General features: G+C 46.6%; 4 protein-coding genes across 4 annotated transcripts; 2 read left to right on the forward strand and 2 right to left on the reverse strand.

Moving 5' to 3' along the window:
- Positions 1–1,379: 1,379 nt before the first annotated feature.
- LOC122574719 (insulin-like growth factor-binding protein complex acid labile subunit) lies at positions 1,380–9,695 on the reverse strand. Its single transcript, XM_043742633.1, has 12 exons — positions 9,223–9,695; positions 5,953–6,208; positions 5,554–5,841; positions 5,235–5,472; positions 4,873–5,119; positions 4,513–4,767; positions 4,119–4,435; positions 3,695–3,992; positions 3,117–3,597; positions 2,569–2,832; positions 2,197–2,425; positions 1,380–2,105 (listed from the first exon to the last, which is right to left on the reverse strand). The coding sequence occupies exons 1-12, from the start codon at positions 9,316–9,318 to the stop codon at positions 1,766–1,768; spliced, it is 3,309 nt and encodes a 1,102-aa protein (XP_043598568.1). The 5' UTR covers positions 9,319–9,695; the 3' UTR covers positions 1,380–1,765.
- Positions 9,696–10,207: 512 nt separating this feature from the next.
- LOC122574721 lies at positions 10,208–11,364 on the forward strand. The gene is made up of 4 exons (XM_043742636.1): positions 10,208–10,479; positions 10,551–10,594; positions 10,684–10,949; positions 11,011–11,364. Exons 1-4 carry the CDS (start codon positions 10,434–10,436, stop codon positions 11,117–11,119), a joined length of 465 nt encoding a protein of 154 aa, XP_043598571.1. The 5' UTR covers positions 10,208–10,433; the 3' UTR covers positions 11,120–11,364.
- A 507-nt stretch (positions 11,365–11,871) lies between these two features.
- Positions 11,872–19,482, reverse strand: LOC122574976. The gene is given in 4 exon segments (XM_043743275.1): positions 11,872–14,744; positions 14,814–17,751; positions 18,255–19,392; positions 19,394–19,482. Coding segments are annotated over 4 exon segments (6,042 nt in total). The 3' UTR covers positions 11,872–12,867.
- LOC122574720 lies at positions 14,564–23,735 on the forward strand. The gene is made up of 4 exons (XM_043742635.1): positions 14,564–14,663; positions 22,381–22,692; positions 22,805–22,936; positions 23,173–23,735. The coding sequence occupies exons 2-4, from the start codon at positions 22,455–22,457 to the stop codon at positions 23,370–23,372; spliced, it is 570 nt and encodes a 189-aa protein (XP_043598570.1). The 5' UTR covers positions 14,564–14,663; positions 22,381–22,454; the 3' UTR covers positions 23,373–23,735.
- The last annotated feature ends 298 nt before the right edge of the window (positions 23,736–24,033 follow it).

A 24,033-nucleotide genomic window follows, 5' to 3' on the forward strand; every position in this document is an offset into this window, starting at 1 on the left:
TCCAAGGATTTCGTAACGAGCAACCGATTGCGATTACGCTCGCTACGAGAAATCGTTTGGCTCCGTAACGATCGCCACGGCTCGATGCTAATTGGGCTCCATCCTCGGAGACTGCCTCGAAAAGCATTCGATAATTAAAGCGATCGCACGAAAGTCTACGACATTTCCGCCAACGTGTTATCAAGGATCCGTACCTACCTTGCGCTAACAGCGCAAATAACAAGATCGGCGACAAGACGGAGAGATAACGAGAGAAAGGAGGGAGGGAAAGATTCGGTTCCGTCTTGTCCTACTCGGATCCCATCTTTCCTCGCGTAATCCAATTTATCCGTTTTTAGTTGTTGCAGATTATTATTCCGTACCGACGAAATTACCTCGCGTTCCATGGAGTAAGAAGGTGTCTTAATATCTCAACGAAGAGCCGTTCTTTTTTCGAGTTTCAGAGATCCTCCGTGAGTAAGCTATCTTCTCGTTTACGTCCACGTTTAATCTTTTTATTGTTCTGCTCTTTCAAAAAATCGGGGTAAATCTTGGGATACCATTAAAGTACTTTTTACCATGTTACACGGTCGGTTTTTAAGCAAACCGTTTCGTCGCTTTGAGAAAGCTCAAGGATACAATCTTCGCTTGGAGAACGGAGCAGGATGAACACGGTTCTTCCTCGAAGCGTTTGCTCGGAACCAAAATTTAAGCATTACGTTGTACCTCAAATATTTAAGAGGAAATTCCTTTGGATTTTTTCTCTTCCTTTTTTTTTTTTTGCCTTTTTTTGCCAAAAGAATCCACTTTTTTCTTGTCTAAGAGCGGATGCTCGAAAAAGTAAATTATCTTTTTTCTTTGCGTAGAGGCGATAACGATCGTGCGCGTTGCGCGTTTACCGATCCAAAGTCCCGTTAATCGTCAACGAAACAGGATGGTCACGTCCCTCCTTGTTACGTATCTGGCGAATTCTGCGACATCGCGAGGAAGACCACCGAACAAGGCCGAATAATGGCCGATAGAGTGAACGATAGGAAGGAAGAGCAGAGTGAAACGTGTCGCGTGGATGATCGTGATCGACGCTGACGCCATTAATCTTCCTGGCGGATCGTTTTGCGGAAGCGACAACTTCCACGGGACTTGGGCCTCATTAGAAAGGCCCCGAGCCGTTCCTCTTCCTCCGGGATAACCGTGGATGCTAATTATAACACGCGGAATAATGAAATCATCTTACTACGCGCGGCTCGCGAGCCCGCTGACTTCCTTGAGAACTTTTTCAACCGGGCCTGCGAGAGAAACGCCTTTATTAACGACGGGACAACGCTCCGCGAGGAATTAGGTTCGTGGGATTAGACGACCAAAGTTATTAAGACAAATTGTCCGCTAATCGTCTACAACTCTCAACCGCCTAACGATCTCCAATTACCTGTTCGCCACTCTTTTTATCCTTCGTCTCGATCCTATCGTCCCCGATACCGACCGATCGGTTTCGTTTAGTCCTTGCCGACAAATCGCCCGCGCCTCTGCCGAGCATGTCATACTTCCTCGTCCAGAGTGAACAACGAGATTCGTAGTACCAATCAGCGACTATATTTTACAAAAATAAATACACGACGGTCAACGTCTTCGCGATGCGTACTGGTAAAACACAACCTATGTACAGCCACGATCCACGCCGGAACATTGATTTACGATCGTATCGTTATTTACAGGGTTAGCCGTGGGAGCAGCGAGAGAATCGCGCGAAACATCTAGCACGATGTCGCGAAGCTCTTTTCTTCTGCCATCACGCCAGAGTACCGAAGGACACGGCGATTAGAATCAGGAACGCATTCACTGTGAACCTCGACGTTGAAGATTCGAGCCCGTGTTGCGCCAATATCCGACACTGAGAGCTTCGAAAATGCTTCACGTTCCCCTCCGAGTCTCTGGCCAGCACGCACAGCTCGTACTTTGTCCCGAAATCCTGTAACTCTGGAATTTTAAACGACCTCTCGCTGTAGACGAGATCTTTCTCGATCGCGGACTTGCTGCTTCCAGATTCACGAACCACCACGTAAAAGTCGCCGATGTCTTCTCGCGACGTCACGTACCACGTCGCCTTCCAACTCTTGTCCTCCTCGTTGCTGCAATATAATCACAGTTACGTGAAGGAAGTGCCAACGCCTCGAATCCTATGCGAATCCAAGATCGATCGTTCTTTTCTAGAATACGTACTACTCGATATTTCGGTACTTTACGTCCGGAGTGATGTCGAACTCGGGATATTCTTTCACTTCCCTCTGACCGCATGCCATCAGATCTTCCGTCACCTCAGTCAGCAGTTTGTTGGCCAGGAAACGCGGACTTTCACAGCTAACGTTCGACCATTCCGTTGGTATTTCGGTATGTACGTTCAGCCATCGTTTCAAGGGCCTCACGTAACAGTCGCAGTGCAATGGATTTCCTGAATAGCAATTTAGGAGTAAGTAATTTCCTAACGACGTTAGCGATTATTAAAAGTAACGATCGATAGAATGGTATTTAACATTTTGCTCTCTTTCTCTGTGTTAAGAGACGTTAATCGATGTTTGGCTACTCGTTCCTTACCATTATACTGAAGCTTCGTGCTATTTTCTATGATCTTCATGAACATATCGTTGAACACTCCGATCGAGTTGGATTTCACGTCGAGAATCTTCAATTTCGGCAACGGAAGAATCTTGTTCAAGGGTACGTGAGTCAGACGGTTGTGACTCAGGTACAGATTAGTCAAATTCCTCGGAGGATCAAAGATATCCGGTTCTGAGAGGTCGTTGATCTCGTTGTAGGAGAGGTCCAGCGTTCGTATCGCTGTCAAATTCCCAATCACATCTAGGATATTCGAGAAGAACGAAAAGATATTAAATGAATACGGAAAAAGTATTATACGGTTGGTCCACGAATCGATCGCCGCTTGACTCGATTTAATGTAGCAAAAAATGAAGAATTTTAATTGTCTCCAAGAACCTTCGAAACTACCATCTTTTCGCGAAACACAATAATCATTTCGTATCTCAATTCTTTTTAATTTTTTCTTAATTTTTTTTTTCTTTTTTTTTTTGTTAAACCATTGGCTCATCGTGAAGATGAATTCGCGGATCCTTTTGTATACTCACATCTTCGAATCTCGTTGATGTTATTATGACTGATATTCAGGTACTGCAACTTTTTCGTTCCTACAGTGAGTTCGTGCGTCAACACGGGCATGGTGTTGTACGATAGATCGACTTCTTTCAGCCGATAAGGGATCCAAGGATCGTTGGGAAACGTTTTCTTCGTAATAAAAGATATCCTATTGTGACTGAGATTGAGTCTCTCCAGAGATAAGCAATCGTCCAGAAGCCCGTGAGTTTTGTTATCCAGTCTTTCCAGCTTATTGTGAGAGAGGTCCAAAGACCTCAAAGAGACGAGACTCTGAAACGCTCCATTGGGGATGTGGGTAAGTTTATTGTTCGTCAAATTCAGCGTCAACAACTGCAACAGTCCCTCGAAAGCTCGAATGCTCACGTTCGATATCCGATTGTTCGCTAGATTCAGTTCGAACACTATTGGAAGACGTCCAAACGCGGACTTTCCCAATTCGGTTAGCTGGTTGCGCTGAAATTATCGTCGACGTTAAGTTGAATCACCTTGCTCGTCAAGTTGGAACGTGATATTAACCTAACTTATGACAGCATATAAAAGATCGTTGAACCTGCATATAAAGATACTGCAAGCTAGTTAGAGTGCTTAGTGCCTCCCACGGTGGCCTCGTCATGTTGTTCGACTGCAGGTTCAAAGTCCTCAAGGTAAGCAGGTTTTCGAAGCTGCCATGTCTCAAGTTATCGCCCAATCGATTCCCCGAAAGGTCCAGCGAGAGAAGAGCGTTCATCGTGGGCCATACGTCCATCGTTGGAATTTCCTCCAGCCAATTTTCGGAAAAATCTAGGCTACCGAGAGAGATAGGCAACTGGAAGATCTTCGTCAATCGATTATTCCTGACAGACAGGCTCCTGCAAGTCGACACGACACTTTATTTAATGCTATATGGTCATCCTCATTTTTAGACAGTTTAAGCGATTTTGAACGAGTCTTAAATAAATAAATAAGATTTATTTGTTTATAAAATCACCGATTACCTGCAGCTTGGCAATCTGGTTAAACTGCCACGAGCGATATCGTTCAATTGATTGTAGCTCATGTCCAACTCCAACAGCGTTGGCAGAGGACCGAACGTGGACGGTTTTATCTTCTCCAGCGAATTGTACGATAGATTTAAGAAACGAAGACTGAAGAGAGTCTGAAATACGGCGTTGTGGATTTCGGACAAGTTGTTATGGGACAGATCGATCGTGTGCAGCTCGTATAGCTTGGGAAACGTCTGACGAGGCACCGAATGGATCAAATTGTGCGACACGTTGAGAACTTTCAGCCCGGTCATGTTGTGCAGCGGCACCTGCAATTATTAATGATCGTTTCGCTCCGGATTATCTTAGGGTTACGATTCTCGAATTATTCGCCTCCGAAAGAGACCTGGTTGACCGCGGTGAATCGATTGTAGCTCAATCGCAGTTCCGTGGCGTAAGTTGCACTGTCGAACGAGTATCTGGAAATATTTTCGAGCCTGTTGTGACTTAGATCCAGGATCGTGATGTTGACGCAGTTTTCGAAGGCGCCTGGTTCTATTTTTGAAATCTCGTTGCGTGATAAATCGATCTTCGCCAAGTAAAGATCTTTGAAAGACAGCTTTTCTACCACCGTCACAAAGTTCTCGGACACGTCTAACAGCTGCAACGAAAAACAAATTGAGAATATCTTGCGGCTTTAAATCGTTCGGATTGTCCTCGAAGCCTCGATTAATAGTATTTCTCAGGATATCTACGATACGCGTACCTCTGCGAACTGCAGCTGATTGAACATTTGGAAGTCGATCTTTTTGATAAAATTCCTAGCCAGATCGATGGTACCTATCCTGGTAACAGGGCCAAAGGTACCCCTTCCAACGTCGTTTATCTGATTATCGCTCAAGTACAATCTTATCAAAAAGCGCATACCACGGAAGGTATTGGAGTCGAGTTTTCTGATTTTATTGTGGCTCAGATTGAGCACCTTCAGCAGCGAGTTTCTCGCGAACGTTCCCCTGTAGACAAAGATATTCGTCAACTGATTAACGCGTTTTCATCGTTTATTCATATTTGTCTCATATAGGGAACAAAGTGCCGTTAGTGTACGGGAAACATCGACAAACGGTTTACCTTTTTAAATCTGAAATGGCGTTGTGAGACAAATTGCACCAGCCCATCTTCGTTAAGTCGGCCAAATGAGATCCATCGAGCTTGTTAATCCGATTGTGGGATAGATCTAGATATTCCGTGTCCCTCAAACCCTTGAATTGATTCCTCTTCAGCTCCTTAATCTCGTTATCGTGAAGGTCCAGTTTCTTCAGTTTCTTCAGAGGAGCCAACGCTTCCACGGGCAAAGAAGTCAGAGTGCCTGCAACGGTAAAATAACTGTAGGAAACCGGAGACACAATTCGTTCGATAGGATTCGCTCACGCGCAAAATAGTACAGTACCGTTGCTAATCTCCAACTTTTCGATTTTAGCAGCCGCGATGCTGTCAGTGAAGCTGTCCACCGGTAGAGCGGAGATTCGATGGCCGACGATGCTCAGGATACTCAAATTCCCTAAAATCTGCAACGCCTGACGCGGGAATTTCTCCAGAGTGCTGTTTATCACGTAAAGTTCTTGCAGAGTTCTGTTCACGCCGAGAAAGCTGTGTTCTTCTATCAGTCTCAATGGAGTGTCGATGAACCGTAACACTCGAACGTCCAGAGGGTAGAGAGCGGGCCCATAAAAACGTCCTTTAATCGTGACATAACGAAAACGATTTGCGACGAGTAGCTCGAGAACCTTGTTGCACGTGTTTTACGAAGTGTAAACTCGCTTCTCCGAGAAACGGCATGCTAGCTTACCTATGTTGCATTTGTATAGAACAAGTTCCTCGATCGGTATACCCTCGTTGCCTAAATTGGAGAAGGCCAGGCTCAAACTTGCCAAATTGGTGTTCTCGCAACGAACATAAAGGCCTCTGTCACTGCCACGAACGCACACGCAAGGATAGACGTACTTGGGTTCTTTGGGACATCTGAACCGTGGTCCGGGTGGAACGTAGCCGCCCATGATGGCAGGGGGCACGATCAAAACCCATAATAACGGGAAAAGTATCATCTGCGGAACGAAACAATGGAGCATTACCAATTAATCTTTCATTCTTGTCGGTTGGCAACAGGAACGCCAATTCTGCCGATAAGAATCCTAACGGGAGCAAGTGCTCCAAGTCGTAGAACTTTTATTAGTCACGGCACTCGTGTTGCAATCGCGCTGTTTGGCGTGAAACGTGAGAAAGTTTTCCCAGTGGTCGGTCGATCCTGCGTTAGATTCGCGGCTCGATAACGCGCTTATAGATACCATAGAGCCAATTAAACTTTTCCCTCGATTCGGAACACGACCTTCCGATCGACCGTCTCGCCTTTCCATTTTCCTGCTTCTTTCAAAATCCGTGACGCGTCCTTTCTAGAAACTTCCTCGTGGACTCTTGTTCTCTTGCGTTGGAACCGCGCCTAATCAAACGAGCAAGTCGCCGTGACAATGGTCTTTGTAGAACCGGTTGATCGTTTCCCGTTTGACGAACCGATTACGCGCATCGTCTCTTACGATATCGACTCCGGCATAGCCTCCAGCGAGCCTAGCTTCCGACTGCTGGAACACTTTGTCATCCGAATAACGTGAAAAACGCGATAACACGTTCACATGACGAGACTGTCGTACGAGCGTCTCGTAGACAAATCGCAGAAAGATAGACGTTTGGGTGTGTAAATAAGCGCAAATCACGGCGAGGCGCGACTAATTTGTTTGCGGATCGGCGATCACCCGGAGGAGCCGGTAGAAACAAAGAAGTCGTAAAGAGACGAATGACCTCGTTGCTACTACCTCCTTGGTATACCGTGTTTACGAGGAATCGCGTGCAAGCACTGTTACCCACGTATCGGTTTAGACAGAGTTTCTGCCTGACAATTCCGTTCACGAAGTTGCCGCGATCAAAGATAAAGGAGATCTATTCGCGGCAGATAATAGCGTTAATTAAATTTTGACGAGTTCCTGCAGCAGAAAGCTGCAATTTCGTCTTGTCGTACGATCAAACTCGTCGCTATGCAAATCCGAGAAGAGCGTGATAGATTATTATTGGCAAGGGAAGTGGGTGATCGCCACTGCATTCTCTGGCTGAAAGTGAAATGCCGCTCCCTGATGCGCGGTCGAATGCAAATTGTACTTTCGTTCGAATAGATAAAAGATCGACGTGGAAACATTTTTATTCGTCATTTTCGCCAATGAGTTCGATAAATGAAATTTCATAACGACTACGATAAATAACAACGAATCCACTATTCGGTGAACGAGAGAAATAAGATTTTCCTCGTTTCTGTCCGGTGTCCATTTGGAAGTAGCGTTTGTTGGAGCGCCTGGTCGCTTAGAGAGACGAAATGATAGAAATTCGATCGATCGAGATGTTACGGCGCGACAGGTACTTAGGAAAATGTAACCGTTCGATCTAGAAATTAGGCCCTCGATTAACCGTTAGATCGTGCGCAGGAGTTTGCCGTAAAGAGGATTCGCGAGAGGAAAGCGTGGGCTGGTAAAACGAGTATTCTTTATTTCGATCGATGCGTTAACGATGGCCTCGACCACGGACGTTTAAGGGGGTCAACGAGAAACGGGAGAATTCTGCGGTGTAATAAAAGATTCTTGATAGAATCATAGGCCAACAGCCTAAAACTTTACAACTGACTTTACGGCTAATTTTACAGCCTAACGTTTAAAAGGATGAACGCTCGCGAGGCCCACTGACCTGAGAAACGAGCAAGCGTGCTTTATTACGGTTCCAGTAATCTAGTAATTCAGCGAGCGAGGAGGTAAAGAGAAAAGCGGTGATCTAGTTTCGCCGCACGTTTATGCAACGATCGGAACATAATACGAGCCTTCCACGACCCAGCCGGTCGTAAATATGACGCGTAATATGGAAACGTGCTTTCTGTAAAGCGCCAGGCATCTTCTCCACAAAATTATGCGATTCGACGTTGAGCAAATGTACCGATAAATACGTTGTATAATAATGAAGTAGAGAATTTTAACGAAGCGATACAGGTTAGACGCGCGGCATATCGAAAACGCTGTTGGTCCTTTCACTTCTCAGTGAAGCGACCTTACCGGTGCAACGACAGGCAATGAACCGAAACATTTTGACTTCAAGTTGGCGCTAAAAAAATGTCCTGCACCGGTTCTAATGACGTAACTTTGCGTTTGACACATGATATTTCACGTTGCCCTTCTATCGACGTGAAATCGGAGAAATCCAAGAACGATGTCGAAAGTAAAACGTCAAAGAACGGCTCGGGCCACGCTTGTGCGTGTTGTATTAATTCGAGGAGGCGCGAACGAGTAGTAGCTGCGTGAATAATCGAGAAGAGATCTAAGCTCGTGAGAAGAAACGTTTCAGTTCGTCCGTCTCGGAAGGAGTAATTCATGCGCGAAGAAAATACAAAAACCACGCTCTACTTTCTGCGGCCAATTAACGTTGTTACGACAGCGTGGCAGGGGAAAACTCGAAACCTCTAGAATAATTCTTAGAATCGTCGGTGTCTCTTTCCCACTCGTTCCTCGTTTTCGCGTTTCTCGTTTTTGCAACATGGAACAGGGCGGCGAAAAATGACGTCACGCGCAACTTTTCGTTTTTTCCTTTCCGCATCGACTACTTTCAAGGGTATTTTCGTTGAACCAGCTGTCCTTGCGCAGCGAGACTTACCGACGGATAGCGTTAGAAAAAGTTCCATCTCTTTCGGAACTCGATAGGTTTGCGATAGAAGATGTCAATGCCATGAACGGTAGCTGATATCGGCAGAACCACTGGTCGACATGGATGGGCGAGGAGAAATCAGAGTTTTATCGTCGACAGGAAATGTGTATAATCAGGGAAAAGGTGCGATCACTGGCGTAATAACCGGTAACCCGTATCTCTATTCGCGCGTTGAACTCGCCGCAGTTGGCAGATGACGTACAAGCGCACGTGGAACCGCGCTATCGAATGGCACCGCGTTTTTCTTTGATTTCATAAGCAGAGTATCGATCAAAGCGTTAATTACACGTACAATCCACGGAAGTACGTGTTCGTATCGAAGATAATGTACCTTGTATTGCGGTTCGCGTACGGACAGCACGTTCTGAAAGCACGATGACAGTCGTCGTCTTCGAGTCACATATTCGTCGCTCGACCGGTTTACCATTCGATACGTTTGACGCGCGCGAAATCAGTACGCAAAGCAGAAGAAGAAAATCACGTTAACGTTTCACCACGTTTCTGTCTTCCAGACATTCTGCGAGTAGTTCCTGGATGAGGCTGCCGTGAAAACTGAGCCGCGGCTCGAAGCTAAAGAGAAAGGCGGCTCGAGAACCGAGGCCTCCCTCGTAGGCAGTTGATACGCGCTGTCCTTTCGTGGACACGCGGCTCCTCTGACTCTAAACCCAGAACATTTCCACGGGACAAGGACGCTAAGGTTGCGCTTCATTGGTTCGTTGCCTCTCAGGGCCGTATCGAAGCCCGTTTCTCCGTACGCGTGTTCGATAGTCCCTCTTCAGATCGTAATTATAATCGAACGCTTCAGAGAAATTGTTGACCAGCTTTTAATTTAGAAAATAATACCCCGAATCGTTCACCTTCGTTTCTCTGAATCGCCTTCTGTTTACGTATATACGTATACGTCGGAGAAGGAGTTGTTGGAGGAAAGGCGCGTTTAAGATGGAAGAAAGTGGTGAACGATGGCCGCGATTGGTCGGCGCGGGTGAAAGTCGCTTAGAACGACGACTTCTTTACGAGCCAGTGACATCTATCGGTACGTAAAATTAATCGTACAGAGATTTTCAATCGATGTTATAGATAATTTCAACGACGGGGATAAGAGCGACGAAAAACTCTCGAACCGTGTAACGTCAAAGCACGTTAAATTACGCGCATTACCGTAAATCGTTTTCGCAAATAGAGCAATCTAGTTGAATCTATTTTCACCGGTGGATGTCTCTTAAGTCTTTAACTTTTTAAACGTATATAGATTCGATTAGCTGGCAGTTTGTAAAAGTTCGTCAAATAATAACCGGATATCCCGGTTAGCGAGCGTTTAAAGTATAACGAGAAACAGCGTTACGCTCTTCGAGAAATTACTCGCTCATTAAGGTCGATAAGTTGTCTGAATAGCACGGTTCAAGAACCAGGAGTGCCAGTGAAGACAGCTACCGCATCAGCCGAGTATCGTCGAATCGCACGCACAGAGATCGTGATTCGCAACGAATACCACAAAAGCCGATTACGCAAACGCCTCAAATTCTTGCGGAAATTCGTGAAAACATGCGTTCTTCGACTGCATTCATCTCGAAGCTTCTGCTATGGACTCGTGAGTAAAATATATTTGCAATTTCTTTGAAAAACCAATTCTTCTTTGCGAAAGGAATCTCTGTTTTACAGGGCTGTTGGTCGTCATCGTTGCTTTACCAACTCTAGGTTACATTGTACGTTTGAAATTCCTCTTTCGTATCGCGAATTAAAATTTGAAAAAAAAAAAAAAAGAAGAAAATGAAAAGATATTTCTTCTCGCCAGGATCGACACCGTTTAGAGACTTACGAGGACCTGTCCGAAGAAACGAGCGATTTCGATGTTTTCGGTAATCTGACTTTCCGATTTTCCTGCGAGGGTAAACCGGTTGGTCTGTACGCGGACCTGGACTACGATTGTCGAGTTTTCCATGCCTGCGACGATTTAGGCAAAGGTTTCCCCGTAATTTGTCCAAACAATACCTTGTTCGATCAGAGAGAACGCGTGTGCAGCGACGAAGAACACATTGACTGCGATCGTGCGAACGAATGGTAAATACTTGGGCTTTGAATGTCTCGATGTAAGCGATCGACGTTTGTAAATTTGTCGTAGGTTTTATTTAAACGAGTTACCTTTCTCCGTGGAAGTGACTGAAGAAAATCACACCCTGTCGGAGGAAAAAGAAGAAATACCTTCTGTGCTGCCCCTTCTGCTAGCGTGACGCCTAAGACATTGATACGTCGCATAAGTATTACTTTACTCTACGTTTATCGAGAACGTAAGTTAGAGTTTATGCCTGCGAAATTTCTTTATATCGTAATAAACGTGCGTCTCTTAGGAAATCAACGTTCAACCTAGCTATTACATATACGGTATTCCCGACGATATATCTCACTTGTATTTGTGCCTGATACGATATGTATTTCTATGTAATGTAAGTTTAAAAATAAATAGTATAATGATCGATCGCGAGCACCAGCTTAATAGGCTGATCGTATCCTTTTCTGCGCTTTAACGGCGGTAGTAGTCGTTTAATGATATGAGATATGTGGCAGTCCAACATTTACCCAATTACGTATCTGAAGCACCGATCTTTGTAAAAGAACCGTCGTATATGCAACGTAAAAGCATTCTTCTCGTGTATGTCGAGACTTTCCATGGGTTCGATGCACGATCCTTCCACCGTTCCGTCTATAGTACGATTAATTTAAAATACAACATCCGGTAGGATTTTTAATCATTAAAGCGTAAAAAAAGAAAAAAAGAGGAAGAAGAAGATAAAGCAGCCGATGTACGGCAAATAAAGAAAGAAGATAAAGTCGTATTCGTGCGAACCTTGACTGTTTGGATCGTGGTCCTCCGAGCGCTTGAAATTGCAGCCGGAACGTCGTTCCTCGCGATTGCGATAAGCCGTACAATCGAATATCCATCTTCTTAATCTCGATATATGTCTGTCGGTGTAGCTCGTTTTAGTTTTCCCTTTTTTTTTTTTTTCTTTTTACGCGCAAGAAGCGAGGCGCCCGAGACAGCAGCAATTACGTTACTCGCGCGCATCCCGCGATCCTTATCTTGAAAAATTAGCGCCGGCAACAGAAGGATCGATAAAAAGCTAGTAGCTAAGTCAGAGGTGCTTGTAGGAAGGAAACCAGGATGGGTGGATTCTCAAGCGTTTTTTTATTCTTCGTAAAGGTAGATATTGGGAGAAACTAGCGAGAATCGCTGGCAGTCTTAGCAGCTAAGGCCTTTACAATATACGTATACCACCTACGTGTTGTCCTTAGTTATTGAGCGCAATTCGATTATACGCAGATCGATAAGAGAACAGCGCGATCAAGATATTGCGTTACCCTTCACCATTAAACCCTCCACGAACGAACAAGAGCTGATACGAATTTTATTTAAAATAAACTCGTCGAAACGTATCGATACCGAGCCACATTTGTTCCTAACTAAGATCGAGTCTCTGCAGTCCGTGCTGTTAAAATGTCTATGTAAATATGTCTATATTTCGTAGGAAGACCGAGTAAGAGCGCCGACGATCGGATCGTCGTCGATCGCGTTACGGAAGAAAATTAAAGCTAGCCCAATACAACGTTCATTGTTATTCAGCCTTTAAGATAAACGAACGACCAACCCTCGACCAACCGAGTCGATACGTCTTAACTCTTAGTGGATCAAGTGCCGTGCGTCAACTACAATTCTACCATAGCGTAATCGTAATCGTAATCAGTAACCGTAGAACCCTCTTACTTAATTAAAACTGGCTCGTAGGCTAGCCTATGCACCCCGACTCCAGATGATTCGACTCCTGTTCCCAAGAAATCCGGAATCCTCGAACATCGCTTGCTCTTATCATCTTACATCTATCAAAATCGCCACGCGTGCAAGAGATCTAACGAATATCGCGTGAAATTTCATCGCTCCGCTATCCGATATAATATTCCAACGACGCTCGTAGCAATTAGTTATCTATAACGATGGCTGATGTCCGTAGTAACGAGAACCGGATTCGTATTGAGTAGGCCAAGAGATTCCCGGTCCGTTCTTATCGTTGTCGTAAACGTACTTAATTTTTGGATGACCGCTCGATCCAAAGAAAGAATCTCGAATCATTCCGAACATAGCCGTTCCGAGAGCCATATTGCTGATCATTCCAGCCATCGACGCGGTTGCACGCGCATGAGCCAGGGCCATTTGAAGCAAAAACGACAGGACCAGTCCGAATCCCGGCATCATCTGCGTCATCTTCGTCTTGAAAGCTTTGCCCATGTGAATCATCGAATTGGTCACCTTTCTCGACACCACTTCCTCGTGCAAACGCGGCAGTTGAACGACCAAAGTGGATTTCGCGTCTTTCTCATATTCTTCGATGATTTTGTTATCTCCGACGTTATCGAAACTTCTCCCGTTGGGGTCGTCCTTGGACCGTCCGTCCGAATATTTCTCTAAAAAAGATTTGAAAAAGTTCCTAGCTCGTTTCTGTCTTTGTCTTTCTTCTTGGTCCCGCGACGACTCTTTCTCGAAATCGTACGCCACTTGGCTCTTCGTCGGTAGAACTTTCAACTCGTCGGTAGAATCGTTTCCAGACTCCAAAGACACGATGTCTACCTCCCTTATCGGCTCTATCGGACCGTTCTCCGACTTTTCCATTTTAAACTCGTCATCGAGAGATTCTATTTCGCCGGCAAGCTTGTCGTGCAGTTTCGTCCCAAAGAGAACTCCGAAAGCATCGTACGCGTCGTCCGAAGTATACTTGGCATCGTCGTTCTCTATCTCGGAATCGTTCGGCCTGATCCTGTCGAGGAACAGCGTGATAATCTCATCGTCGTCTATGGATCTCTTGGTATCAACGATCTCCTCGCTGTTCTTCAAGAACTGAATATCAGTTTCCCTCGAACCCTCTATGCTTCTTTCCCTTTTCTCCTTGTCCTTCTTCGCTCTGTCACCTTCGGGTCGTTGGTCCAAAACTTCCTCCATTATGTCGCTTATGATCGTCAGTATACTAGGAAGATTCTTGTTATCCTTGAGTTTCGCCCCTCTACCTTCTCTGAATCCGGAGAAGCTAATTCCCAGCTGATTATTCCCGTAGCCCTTGATCTTGAGATATCCTACATCCGTTTGAAACTTGTCGTCCGCCAGCTTCCTGTACCAGTCGAGCAAGAAGCTCTCGATCGATTCCTTCCTTTCCAGCAGCCTCTGCTCGAAGTCAGTCGTCGACATGCCGAAGAAATTGCGCACCTGGCTGTCCGTGTCCAAGTAACGGCCCAAGATACCGAAACTTGGTAGAGACGGAAGACCAGGAAGGGAAGGCAGATTACTGACGACAAGCGGCCAAACGAAGATACCCAAGCATCGTATGAAGCTGAGACTCAGAAGACACTGTATAACCTGCTGCGTAATTCCTTTGTTCGATGGCCGATCTTCCAAGTCTTGGATAATCTTTAAGATCTCGTACTGGTCGGCGGTCAAAGAATTTCTCATCGTGGAGTTCAACTTGTCGACGAGGTACTGTTCCGATTTGGAGGGACTCGCGTTGGAAAATCTCAGATTCTCCTTCACTCTGATCAATAACCGAAGGTACTCGGATTCCGTGATGTTTGGCAACGCCAGGGTCGACGATTTCGAAGACGCCAAGCTATCCGCTGTGTCCGCTTCTTCGTTATCGTAATAAGAGCCGAGGACGTCTATGGTGCTCCTACGTTGTCTGCTTTGAACTTCTTCCGACGATTTTGAATCGATAGTTGCCGCTTCTCTACCGGTATCGGGTAAGTCGACCTTCTCGTTGGAGATGTCTATGAGGATGCCTGGCGGTTGGTTTGCGTATCCCGGGACGGCTCCGTCATTGTCTGTAAAGATAGAAAGAATTAGAGATAATTCCGATAGTTTCTAGAAATATCGATCAACGATAGATTCACCTACTGACGGCGTGATCGTTGGGTCTCCGTTCGATTTGCCCTCCTGGGCTTCAGCGCGCGAATTACTTTGCGAATTTTGCGAGTCCGATCGTGCCGCGAGTTCGCCAGACAGCGTTGACAACGTGGGAAACTCGGTTGACAGCTGGGAAATTCCGGGGATCTGTAAAATCCCTGGCAGTTGAGAGATACCTGGAATATTACTGGCGATGGAACCAAAGTCTGGCAGGCCGGGAATCTGTACGAAGCCGGGGAACTGAGCAAACAGATCGCTGATGCTGGAAAAGTCGGGCAATGAGAAACTGTATTGTTTGAGAATCGGCCAGATGATGTTGTTCGTGCAAGCTACGAAATTGTAACCCGTTATGCAATTTCGCATTCGCGCGACGTAAGATTGTCTAGCCGTGTCCGGTATTCCTCTTTCCACCAATCTGATGATATTTATCTGCCTCTTGTTCAAACTGGAAGCAACAGAATCGGTTAGATTTAAATACGATCGCTCCAATTCCGGACTCTTGCTCAAAATGTCGGATAAGATATTCTCTATTTTTTCCTCAGCTTGCTCCAAAAGTTCTGCTTCTTTGATCGAACCAGCTTGAGAAGCCTGCGCCGCGGGGCTGGAAGGTTTCTCCGACAGGACAACTTGAAGGTTGACGGAACCGGAATTGGACTCGTCAGGCAGATTCTGAAGAGTACCGAAATTCGGGAAGCTAGGTAGCCATGGATAAAACTTGGCGATCGTTGGCCAAGTTACGTCTCTGCTGCATTCCAAGAAGTTTCGTTCCTTGATGCATGGCTTGATATTCTCGATATATTCGAGCCTCGTTGGAATCGGCAACAAATTCTCCGCGATATTTATAATGTTAATCTGATGCTCCGACAGATGCGGCGAAAACTCTTGCGTTCTTACCGGAGCTGGCGAACCAGGTAAATTAGGAACAGAAAATTGAACAGCTTTCAGGATGTTGGATATGATAGTCTCTGGCAATTCGTTGTAAATTGGAAAGAACCTGGTGTCGGTTATGGTCACTGTGGTGTCCCCGTGTTGTCCTGTCTTCACGTCGGTCTCTGAAAGAGCCGGCGTATCGGAACTAGAGCCAGATTCCGTTAACGTGGAATTTGAGACGGCAGTGGGCGGACCACTGGGTCGTACGCTGCTTACTATACCAAAGTCCGGGAAATTAGGCAACCAGGGGAAATAGAGCGACAGCGTTGGCCAAACCACGTCCTTGGTGCATATGAGAAAGTTTTCGGTGCGTAAGCACGAGAGCATCGCGTTGACAAAATCGGGTCGAACATTGTCCGGAAGCAAAGTATCCACGATACCAATGATACTCGCCTGTTGCGTGGTAAGCAAGTCGAGGAACGCCTGGTTTTTGGTGGTGAAACTGGAAGTTGCTGAAGTGGATTTGATGGATTGCAGTTGAACCGATCGCAGAATGTTATAAATCACAGACTCTGGAAGCTCGGAGTATATTGGGACAAATCTAGTGCCTGATACGCTGATTACCGGTACATTGGGTACTCTGTTTCGCGATTCCTTGTCTCTGAAGAAGATACCCGCCGCCTTCTCTTTATCCACGTTCGACACGACTCGTTCCTGTATCAGAAAGCCAGGATTTATCGAGCTTTGCTCGATCTCCGAAGATCCTTGCGGATCAACTCGCTCCTTTGCGTGATCGGGAGCCTCGGATTGTGGGAATTCGGATAATGTCGGCTGGTACTTTGCGATCGTTGGCCATATTACGTATCTGGCGGCGTCGATGAAGTCGTTGCTCTTCTGAAGGTAGGAAAGAAACTCGGTGATGAAAGTTGCGCGAGCAGATGGCGGGAGGAGAGATTCCGTCAGGTGCAAGATTTCGATTTGCCTCTTGGTAAACGTAACGAATCTCACGGCGTTTCCCGTTAAAATAAACGACGGTATCTCTCTGGCCTGTTCGTAGGATTTCGTAAGATAGACCTTCTGTAGGATCTCCAAGATCTTGGTCTCCAACTGGTCGGAAGATCGTAACAAAGTTCCTCGATTCTTTAGCGACGAATAAGCCGGTGCCTGGGTATCCTCTGGAACGGTAGTCGCTCCGACAGGCACGTAGAAGTTGAGATTGGAATAGGGGGATAGTTGCGGAACGTAGCTGCCAACGTCCGACGACAGTCCTGCACCCTGAAACTCCGGCAAGAGACTGAAAATGTCCGGAAGAGTCGGAATGAAACGTTTGACCGTGGGCCAGGCTGAGTATTTGAAACAGGAGAGATAGTTGTACTCCTTCATGCACCTGACGGTCTTCTGAACGAATTCTGGCCGATAAGAGATTGGTATCAATTGCTCGGCCATGTTGATGGTTAATAATTGATCCTCGGGTATCAGAGTTACGTACGTATCCATCGATTGATCCAGAAAAGACGGCGAAGTGGATATACGTGGCTGTTCCTTTAGCGTATTTTGAAGAACCTGGATGATGAGCGCCTCTGGTCTAGGCTTCCTCGTTCTGGTACCATCGGCGTCCACCACTTCCGGCAGCTCGCCGATGTCTTCCGAGAAGCTGGGAAAGGGGAAAATCGGATACTGCGGAGACAGATCGGCGATCGGATACCAACATTGGTAATCTGGAAAAGCGGGCAACGCTGGGAAGTATTGTTTGACCAAAGGCCACGCAAAGTACTTGACGCAACTAAAATATTCGAATCTTCTGACGCACGAGAACATCTTGTCGGAATATTCTCGGCGTAAGGCTTGAGGTAAAAATTTCTCGGCCATCTGGAGAATAGTCAACTGATCGAAAGTGAGCAATTCCTTCAGAGTGTCGTTCTTCGGATCGATGTAAGAGACCAGCGTTTCGTCGTTGGGATACGATTCCAGAGCGTCCTGCAGGATGTTGTAGACTGCGACGTCCGGGGTGAGAAGCCTGACTCGATGAAGATCCTCGACTCTGCCCGATTTTTGCTTGTTACCCTGAAACACGTCAAACACGTTTATCTCGATCGCAAGGTTGCCCAAGCGTTGACCGATCGATTCCGGAAGATCGTCCATCGCGAGCGGCCAAACGAAAATTTCCATACAATTTAAGACACTAAGCCGTCGAACGCATCCCGTCGAGTTAACGACGAAGGATCGTCGGCTCTCTATCAGCTACTAATAGTTCGGCGCGTCTGATTATTCGCGACCGAATAATCTCGGTCAAACCAAGCTCGTTCGTATCGCTCGCGTAAGACTCGAACTCAAGACTCCGACTGCTCGGTGTCTAGCAACTGCCTCTTCGCGAATCTAGGAATTTCCGGAAGAACTTTGCTCGTCCGCTTTCTCAAACGTTGTACGAACGCGCTATCCTCGATCTGGTTTTGCAAAGAAATTGCCCGAGCCGTCCGCCGTTTAAGAAAACTATACACCTTCGCCGATCGTTTAGCGTCTGTTAGTTTAATATGTTTTACCTTGTTCGCGTTCCGAACCTTCTCCTCGTTGTTAAAGGCAAGCCATTCGTCCGCCCCAACCTGGCGTTTCGAACTTAAGACTTTGGCCTCGTCTATCTTGTCGGTCTTCTGAGCGTCCAACGCGTCGTCGCGAATCGATATTAACTTCTTTATCTGTCCATCGACGATCGATTGCTGTTCCCCGTCGGATATCTTCTTCTCCTCCGCGTTCAAGTAAACGGTGGAACTCTTACGTTTCGATTTACCTCGAGGATGGACGAAAGGCGAGGCGGTAAACTCTTCGCTCTCTTCGGAGGCTACTCTTTCGTCCGACGAGTATACATCTTCGTAGTCGTCGTCGTCCTCGAGCTTTCCCGATTTTCGAAAGTAATTGGGAAGCGCTTGTTTCGATTTTTCATCATCCTGGACGCGACTCTCTTCGGCATTGGATATCTCCGATTCTTTAGGCTCGATCGCTTTTACAGAGCCTTTGTATTCTTCGTTATTCCGACGCGCGTCGAACGAACAAGGCGCAACACCATCGGCATCCACTTGCGAATCGAATCTCCTGATTCCCTCGTCCGTAGCTTCTCCGATCTGTCCAACTTGGATACCTTCGCTCTCTCGAATCTCGGATTTACCGACCAAAGCAACGTCGTTCCTTCTACGCTTTTTCACCACACCAGCTTCCTCGTCTTCCCGTTTTAACACCTCGCCGCTAGCCCCGTCACTCGCTCCAACCACGTCCACCGCCTTCTTCGTCTTCTGATTCTCTCTTTTCTTCCTGGACTCTCCTTCGGACACTACGAAATCATCTCCCCGAGGACCACATTTTACGATCAGCGATTCATAAGTGTCTTTAACGTTCTCCTTCGATTCTTCGGACTTGGCCTCGTCGATCTTCATCGAATTTATTTCACCGATGTCGCCTTTCTTCGCGCCCGGCGAAAGTTTGGCAACTGGTTGAGCCTGGTTCTGTTCATCGTGCGGTACACTGCGTGGTTGGCCAACGCGGACAACGAACAGGAGAAACAGCAGACAGAGGAAAGATCGAGGGAAGAGATGGAAGGTCCTTGTTGGCTGTAGGCGTCGCGAGTTGAGTGCTCTCATGGTCGCGGTCGAGAGGCGAATGTCTCGGCCACTTGTGAGCCGGTCTATGGTCAACCATGGCGGAGGTATGGTAATACATATAGCGTCGTCCGGGACGCAGCGGAGGAAGATGCTCGTGAGAGTGTACGTACAGGCTCAACCAACGAGACGCGGGCATTCACGAGACTGTGTGAATAGGCAACAGCCGGGAATTTCCATTTTTATGCTGCCCCTCTACGAGCGAATCGAGTTCGCGGTCTAACGGGTGTAGATGCATTTACCTTTACGTTTCTTACGATTCCATCGGCAGCGGAGATTCGCAGAATCATTCCATTAAACGACTCTACCGGCGTCCTCCTTCGCGAGCAGAACATTTTCAGGGTTTGAAGAAATTGCGCGCGCGTTTTGTGCAACGTTTTCTAGCCGATAGATAGAATCCTGTCATGAATGGTCGTTTAAAAACTCTATCGCAAGGATAATATCGCTTCTCTTTTATGGCCCGACATCCAGCGTGGCTGAAGCAACGAGTCGCTTATACCGGTTGCCGACCGCTAATGTGTCCAGCTCTGTTTCTTCTTGCGGCCGAACGGTAATGAGCCATTCAACCTTGAGGCAGTGGTGCTTGGAAAATAACGCCAAAGCCTCTTGCGATTCTACTCTATTCGACCTCTCGTCCCTCGTTTCCTAGCATTTCCGCCATTTCTGTTGGACTAACAGAATCGTAGATCGACGCCAGTTAAACGGAGAAAAGATAGTCGGCTGGACACCGCGGGGAACAGCCAAGAACGGAATTCGAATCGACCCGCGGTTATCGACTCGGAGAGTTCAGATTCTCCTGCGAAATATCGGAATCTGATATTTCGTTCTTGTTTTCCCGAACGATAAGACGGTACTTTCGATGGCAAAGGGAAATTAAGCGACAGTCGGCGTATCGGACGAGCTGACCTCGAAAAAACTTGCTTCTTGGAGGCGAAGAACGTTCTCCGGTGGTACAAAAAAGTCATTTATCAGTTTCTTTTATCCTTATCGTATTCTTAAAATATCCGCACCGAGGCTGGCTTTTAAAAGCTCGCCGCGATCGAGCACAACGTTCGAGCGGGCAAACGTTGCAAGAGAGGGGAGCAAAAAGACGGCGAGGGAAGAAGAAGAAGTCGTCGCGAAGAGACCGGAGGATACAGCTCGAATACGGTCGAAGCCGGGTTTCAAGTACATCTTTAATACGGCCTTTCTGGTTCTGGTGCAAGGGGTTGGATTTTTAGTCCTTGAGCGCGAATCGAGACTAGAAGGGACGGCAGGGAGAAAGGGGAGTACCCGGCAACAGGATACGGGAGGGTAAAGAATTTTTACGACGCACATTATTTTCCAACATGGCCTCCACTGTTTCCTTCTTCGGCTTACGCTTCTCTCTTTCCTTCCATAAAGAATTCGGATTCACCTCGCAAAGCCGATGCAGTAAACCTGTACCGCTTTTCTTCCTTTTATCCGTCCAATGCCACCTTCGTTCTTAAGGTGTATTCACAACCGCGTCGACTCTGATCTTACTGGCAATAACCGCGTCCGCCTCTCCGGCGCAAATCCATATCATGCAAATTGCTGCTTTCGCTCCTTTACTTTTACCATTTTCTCTGCGGAATGTTTCACGCTTCCCAGCTCCATGTTATGTCACCTGATTATTCGCGAGATTTTACGTCGGCGCGTACCGCGTGATACGTCTACCGGGTTGCCAATAAGTTTCTCCGTGGTTGACCACCTTTAGAATCGTCTTCTTTTTCATTAGAAACTTCTTTTCGCTTTAAGCAATTACGATCTTCCTCTCGACTTACCGATCACCGCTTTCTCCGGTTCTTTCTATATTTCGTCCAAACGCGTGAAAACGTTATGCCATATTGCGTCAGCATTGTCCGAATAATCGAATCGACGCACCATGCGCTGGGTCTATCTCGATCCGCATTTTCGAACTGTCCTAGATTTGAGATGTCAGAGATACTCGGATTGTCTCCAAGATGTGTGCGAAAAGCAAATGTTACTTAATTTCACGTTCAACTTTACAAGCAAAGAATCGCGTATCTAGGCAATAGAAAAAAGATGCGTATGGATCAATATGGACCCATCGAAGCTTCCACAGGACCATCCGGTTACTTCATTTCATTCCATTCAGGAATGTTATTAAAGTTTGTAATTCCTTCGAAATTGCAGACCACGTTTATTATTACCTTCTTCGCTGCAAAAACAGCTGCTTGACTGCGTTAAATTAGCAGGGCCGTGAAAGCCATTGAAAACGTAATGGACAAAGGCGTTCTATAGTTGCTGCCTCCTTCGTTTCGTATTCCTTTGACGGTTTTAAGGAAACGAGTCTTTCTCTTCACACTCGAACGATAATCAACGATGGATGAACGTATGGTGTCGCTGACGCGACGATCCTCGGCTACGGGATTCCACGGTCGAGCAGTTCCATGCGAGGCGAGCAATGTACGGATGATCGCGGCACAGCGACCATGAAAGTGGGACATGATGTACGTTGGATGCAGGAAAGATTCCGGACGACTCGTGAAGGGACTGCTAGCTTTGACCCTCGAATAACGCGATCTTACGTTTTGTCCCAATCGATCGATATTCCATTTTCTTTTTCGAAACGGAGATAACATTTATAAGTCGTTTATAAGTATATTATAACGGAGATAAGCCCTTTTGCAAAATCTTCCAACGAGCATCGCGAGAAAGGAGACGGGCGATACGGGATCGTTGGGTAGAACGAAATTGAAAAATTGCAGCCTGGTAAATGCAACGAGGCGGCTGTGATCGCGCTGAATACGCCGGCGAAGCTCGCGGCACGTTCTAATAGCGTTCTCCAAAAGTGTTTCAACCGCGGCGCGTCCACGAAATTGACAGTCGAGGAGGAAATTCGAGGTAGTGCGCAGATCCACCGCGCACACGTAGGCCGATCCTCTTTTGTAGCGCGAACGTCGTCGTGGTCGTTCGTCCGAATCATACGGCGGCTCGTCCGAGCACGATTAACACGTTGTAATTCGTGGTTCCTGCTCGTATCTGGCGATCAAAGATCGAGTAGCGATCGTAGGCAGGGAAATTCTTTGCCTGGAGCGGAGCCCCGGTGTCGATGAAGAGAACCACGTGATCGTAACCGGTTCGATAATGCGGCCGATTGGTTGGACGCTGGCGTGCGCGTTGCTCGCGACTACTTTTCCAAAAAGTGCAATCCTGTCGGACGTCCAGAGTGTTGGTGTCGCTGCGGGTTACCAGCGCGAAGCTGAACGCGCCAAAGTCACCAAACTGCTGCCGATTTCCAAGGACGCGACCGTGGACCCCGATATCCAGGAGCTGAGAAAATTCCTCGACGATCTGTTCGTCGGCGGAAGGAAGAATGTTCGAGGTAAGCGTAAAGTTGACGTTTCGAGATATTATGGTTGGCGAAAACGAACACGATAGTTAAACTGCAATCGATTCGACGAACGACTAATTGGATATTAAATATTTATGAAAAGCAAGCGGACAAGCTCGGACGTTTGGCCAGAAGCGAATCCAGTTTATGTTAATGCCGATGATGTACAAGATGGGAGCGATGATGACGATGCTAACCGTTTTAACTCTGATCTCGCTGAAGGGATTGCTCGTTGGTAAGCGAAAATTACTCTACAGTCATTGTACGTATGTACGTAGGGATAACGGTTCGGCTATGATAGTGTACGCCACATGCATACTGAATCAGGAGACATCGACGACCCATTTATCGATAGATGCTCTTCCAAATCCACCAAACGTCTAGAATTCAATAGCAACGTTTTTCCTACTTATAATTCGCACGTCGTAATTCTTTCGTTACAGCATAATCTGAATACCGATTTGGTTGCAGGTGCCATACTATTGATGCTAAAACTCAGCACGATAATAGCCAAGTTTATCTCTGGTGGGCAGTACAATGCGCAGAGTGCTCAACCGATCCACGTGCACGTTCACAACAGCCTGCCGACAGCCCACAATCAAGCATACAATGGATGGATGTCGGCAAGCGGACCAGAAAACGCGGGAGAACATTACTACTACAGAGGATGATGATGATGAATTCTTCGACGATATCCTTCTCTCGGAAAACTGTCTCTCTTCGATCGCCGCGATCGAAACTAGGCTATCGGACCTATTACGTTCCTTACCTGCCGACCGACTGGTCCCGACCTCGACCAGTGCTGGGAAAATAGAGTAAGCGCGTTGCGGTTGTCAAGCAGGCATCGACGATACAGCGAACCGCAGCTCGCTTCTCGTGTACCAAAGTTTTGTTTAAGTATTCTGAGATAAGACTGGTAACTCGTATCGCCTAATCGACCAACCTGGAAAACCAAAATTGTAAACTCGTACGTTTAAGGAGCAACCTCACGTTTACCTCAAACTAGCAATAATGTTAATTTATTTTGTAAAGAAACTGCGTCTCTCCTCCTATTTATTCAAAGTGTATGTATCATCGTAGAATGTATTTATTAAACTCTTTCTTAGCAAGCAAATCTCTCTTTGTACTTCGAAATTGAGCTGCTCGACTATGAATTTTCTGACACCGAAGAAGTCATAGGCCACGGATCCGTCGAAATTCAATTCTTCTTCAATTTTTCGATAAGAACGAGAAGAGAATCGAGAGTCTCGACTGTTAGCGATCTAAAAGCAAAGTTGAATTTTCCGCGCTTCAAGGTCTGCTAAACTCACACGCGTCCGTGACCAACCGCGT

Source organism: Bombus pyrosoma, linkage group LG14 (genome assembly GCF_014825855.1).
Source record: "Bombus pyrosoma isolate SC7728 linkage group LG14, ASM1482585v1, whole genome shotgun sequence".
NCBI lineage: Eukaryota > Metazoa > Arthropoda > Insecta > Hymenoptera > Apidae > Bombus > Bombus pyrosoma.

What these genes read in the sequence shown, in the direction of transcription:
- LOC122574719 (XM_043742633.1), bottom strand. Translation starts at nt 9,318, where the DNA reads ATGGTAAACCGGTCGAGCGACGAATATGTGACTCGAAGACGACGACTG. An exon ending in TACGCGAACCGCAATACAAG is followed by an intron (nt 6,209 to 9,222) that starts GTACATTATCTT and finishes TTCGTTCCGCAG; the next exon opens with ATGATACTTTTCCCGTTATT. An exon ending in CATCAACGAGATTCGAAGAT is followed by an intron (nt 2,833 to 3,116) that starts GTGAGTATACAA and finishes CGAATATCCTAG; the next exon opens with ATGTGATTGGGAATTTGACA.
- LOC122574721 (XM_043742636.1), top strand. Translation starts at nt 10,434, where the DNA reads ATGCGTTCTTCGACTGCATTCATCTCGAAGCTTCTGCTATGGACTC. An exon ending in GAAGCTTCTGCTATGGACTC is followed by an intron (nt 10,480 to 10,550) that starts GTGAGTAAAATA and finishes TCTGTTTTACAG; the next exon opens with GGCTGTTGGTCGTCATCGTT. An exon ending in TACCAACTCTAGGTTACATT is followed by an intron (nt 10,595 to 10,683) that starts GTACGTTTGAAA and finishes TCTTCTCGCCAG; the next exon opens with GATCGACACCGTTTAGAGAC.
- LOC122574720 (XM_043742635.1), top strand. Translation starts at nt 22,455, where the DNA reads ATGCGGCCGATTGGTTGGACGCTGGCGTGCGCGTTGCTCGCGACTACT. An exon ending in CGGAAGGAAGAATGTTCGAG is followed by an intron (nt 22,693 to 22,804) that starts GTAAGCGTAAAG and finishes ATTTATGAAAAG; the next exon opens with CAAGCGGACAAGCTCGGACG. An exon ending in GCTGAAGGGATTGCTCGTTG is followed by an intron (nt 22,937 to 23,172) that starts GTAAGCGAAAAT and finishes ATTTGGTTGCAG; the next exon opens with GTGCCATACTATTGATGCTA.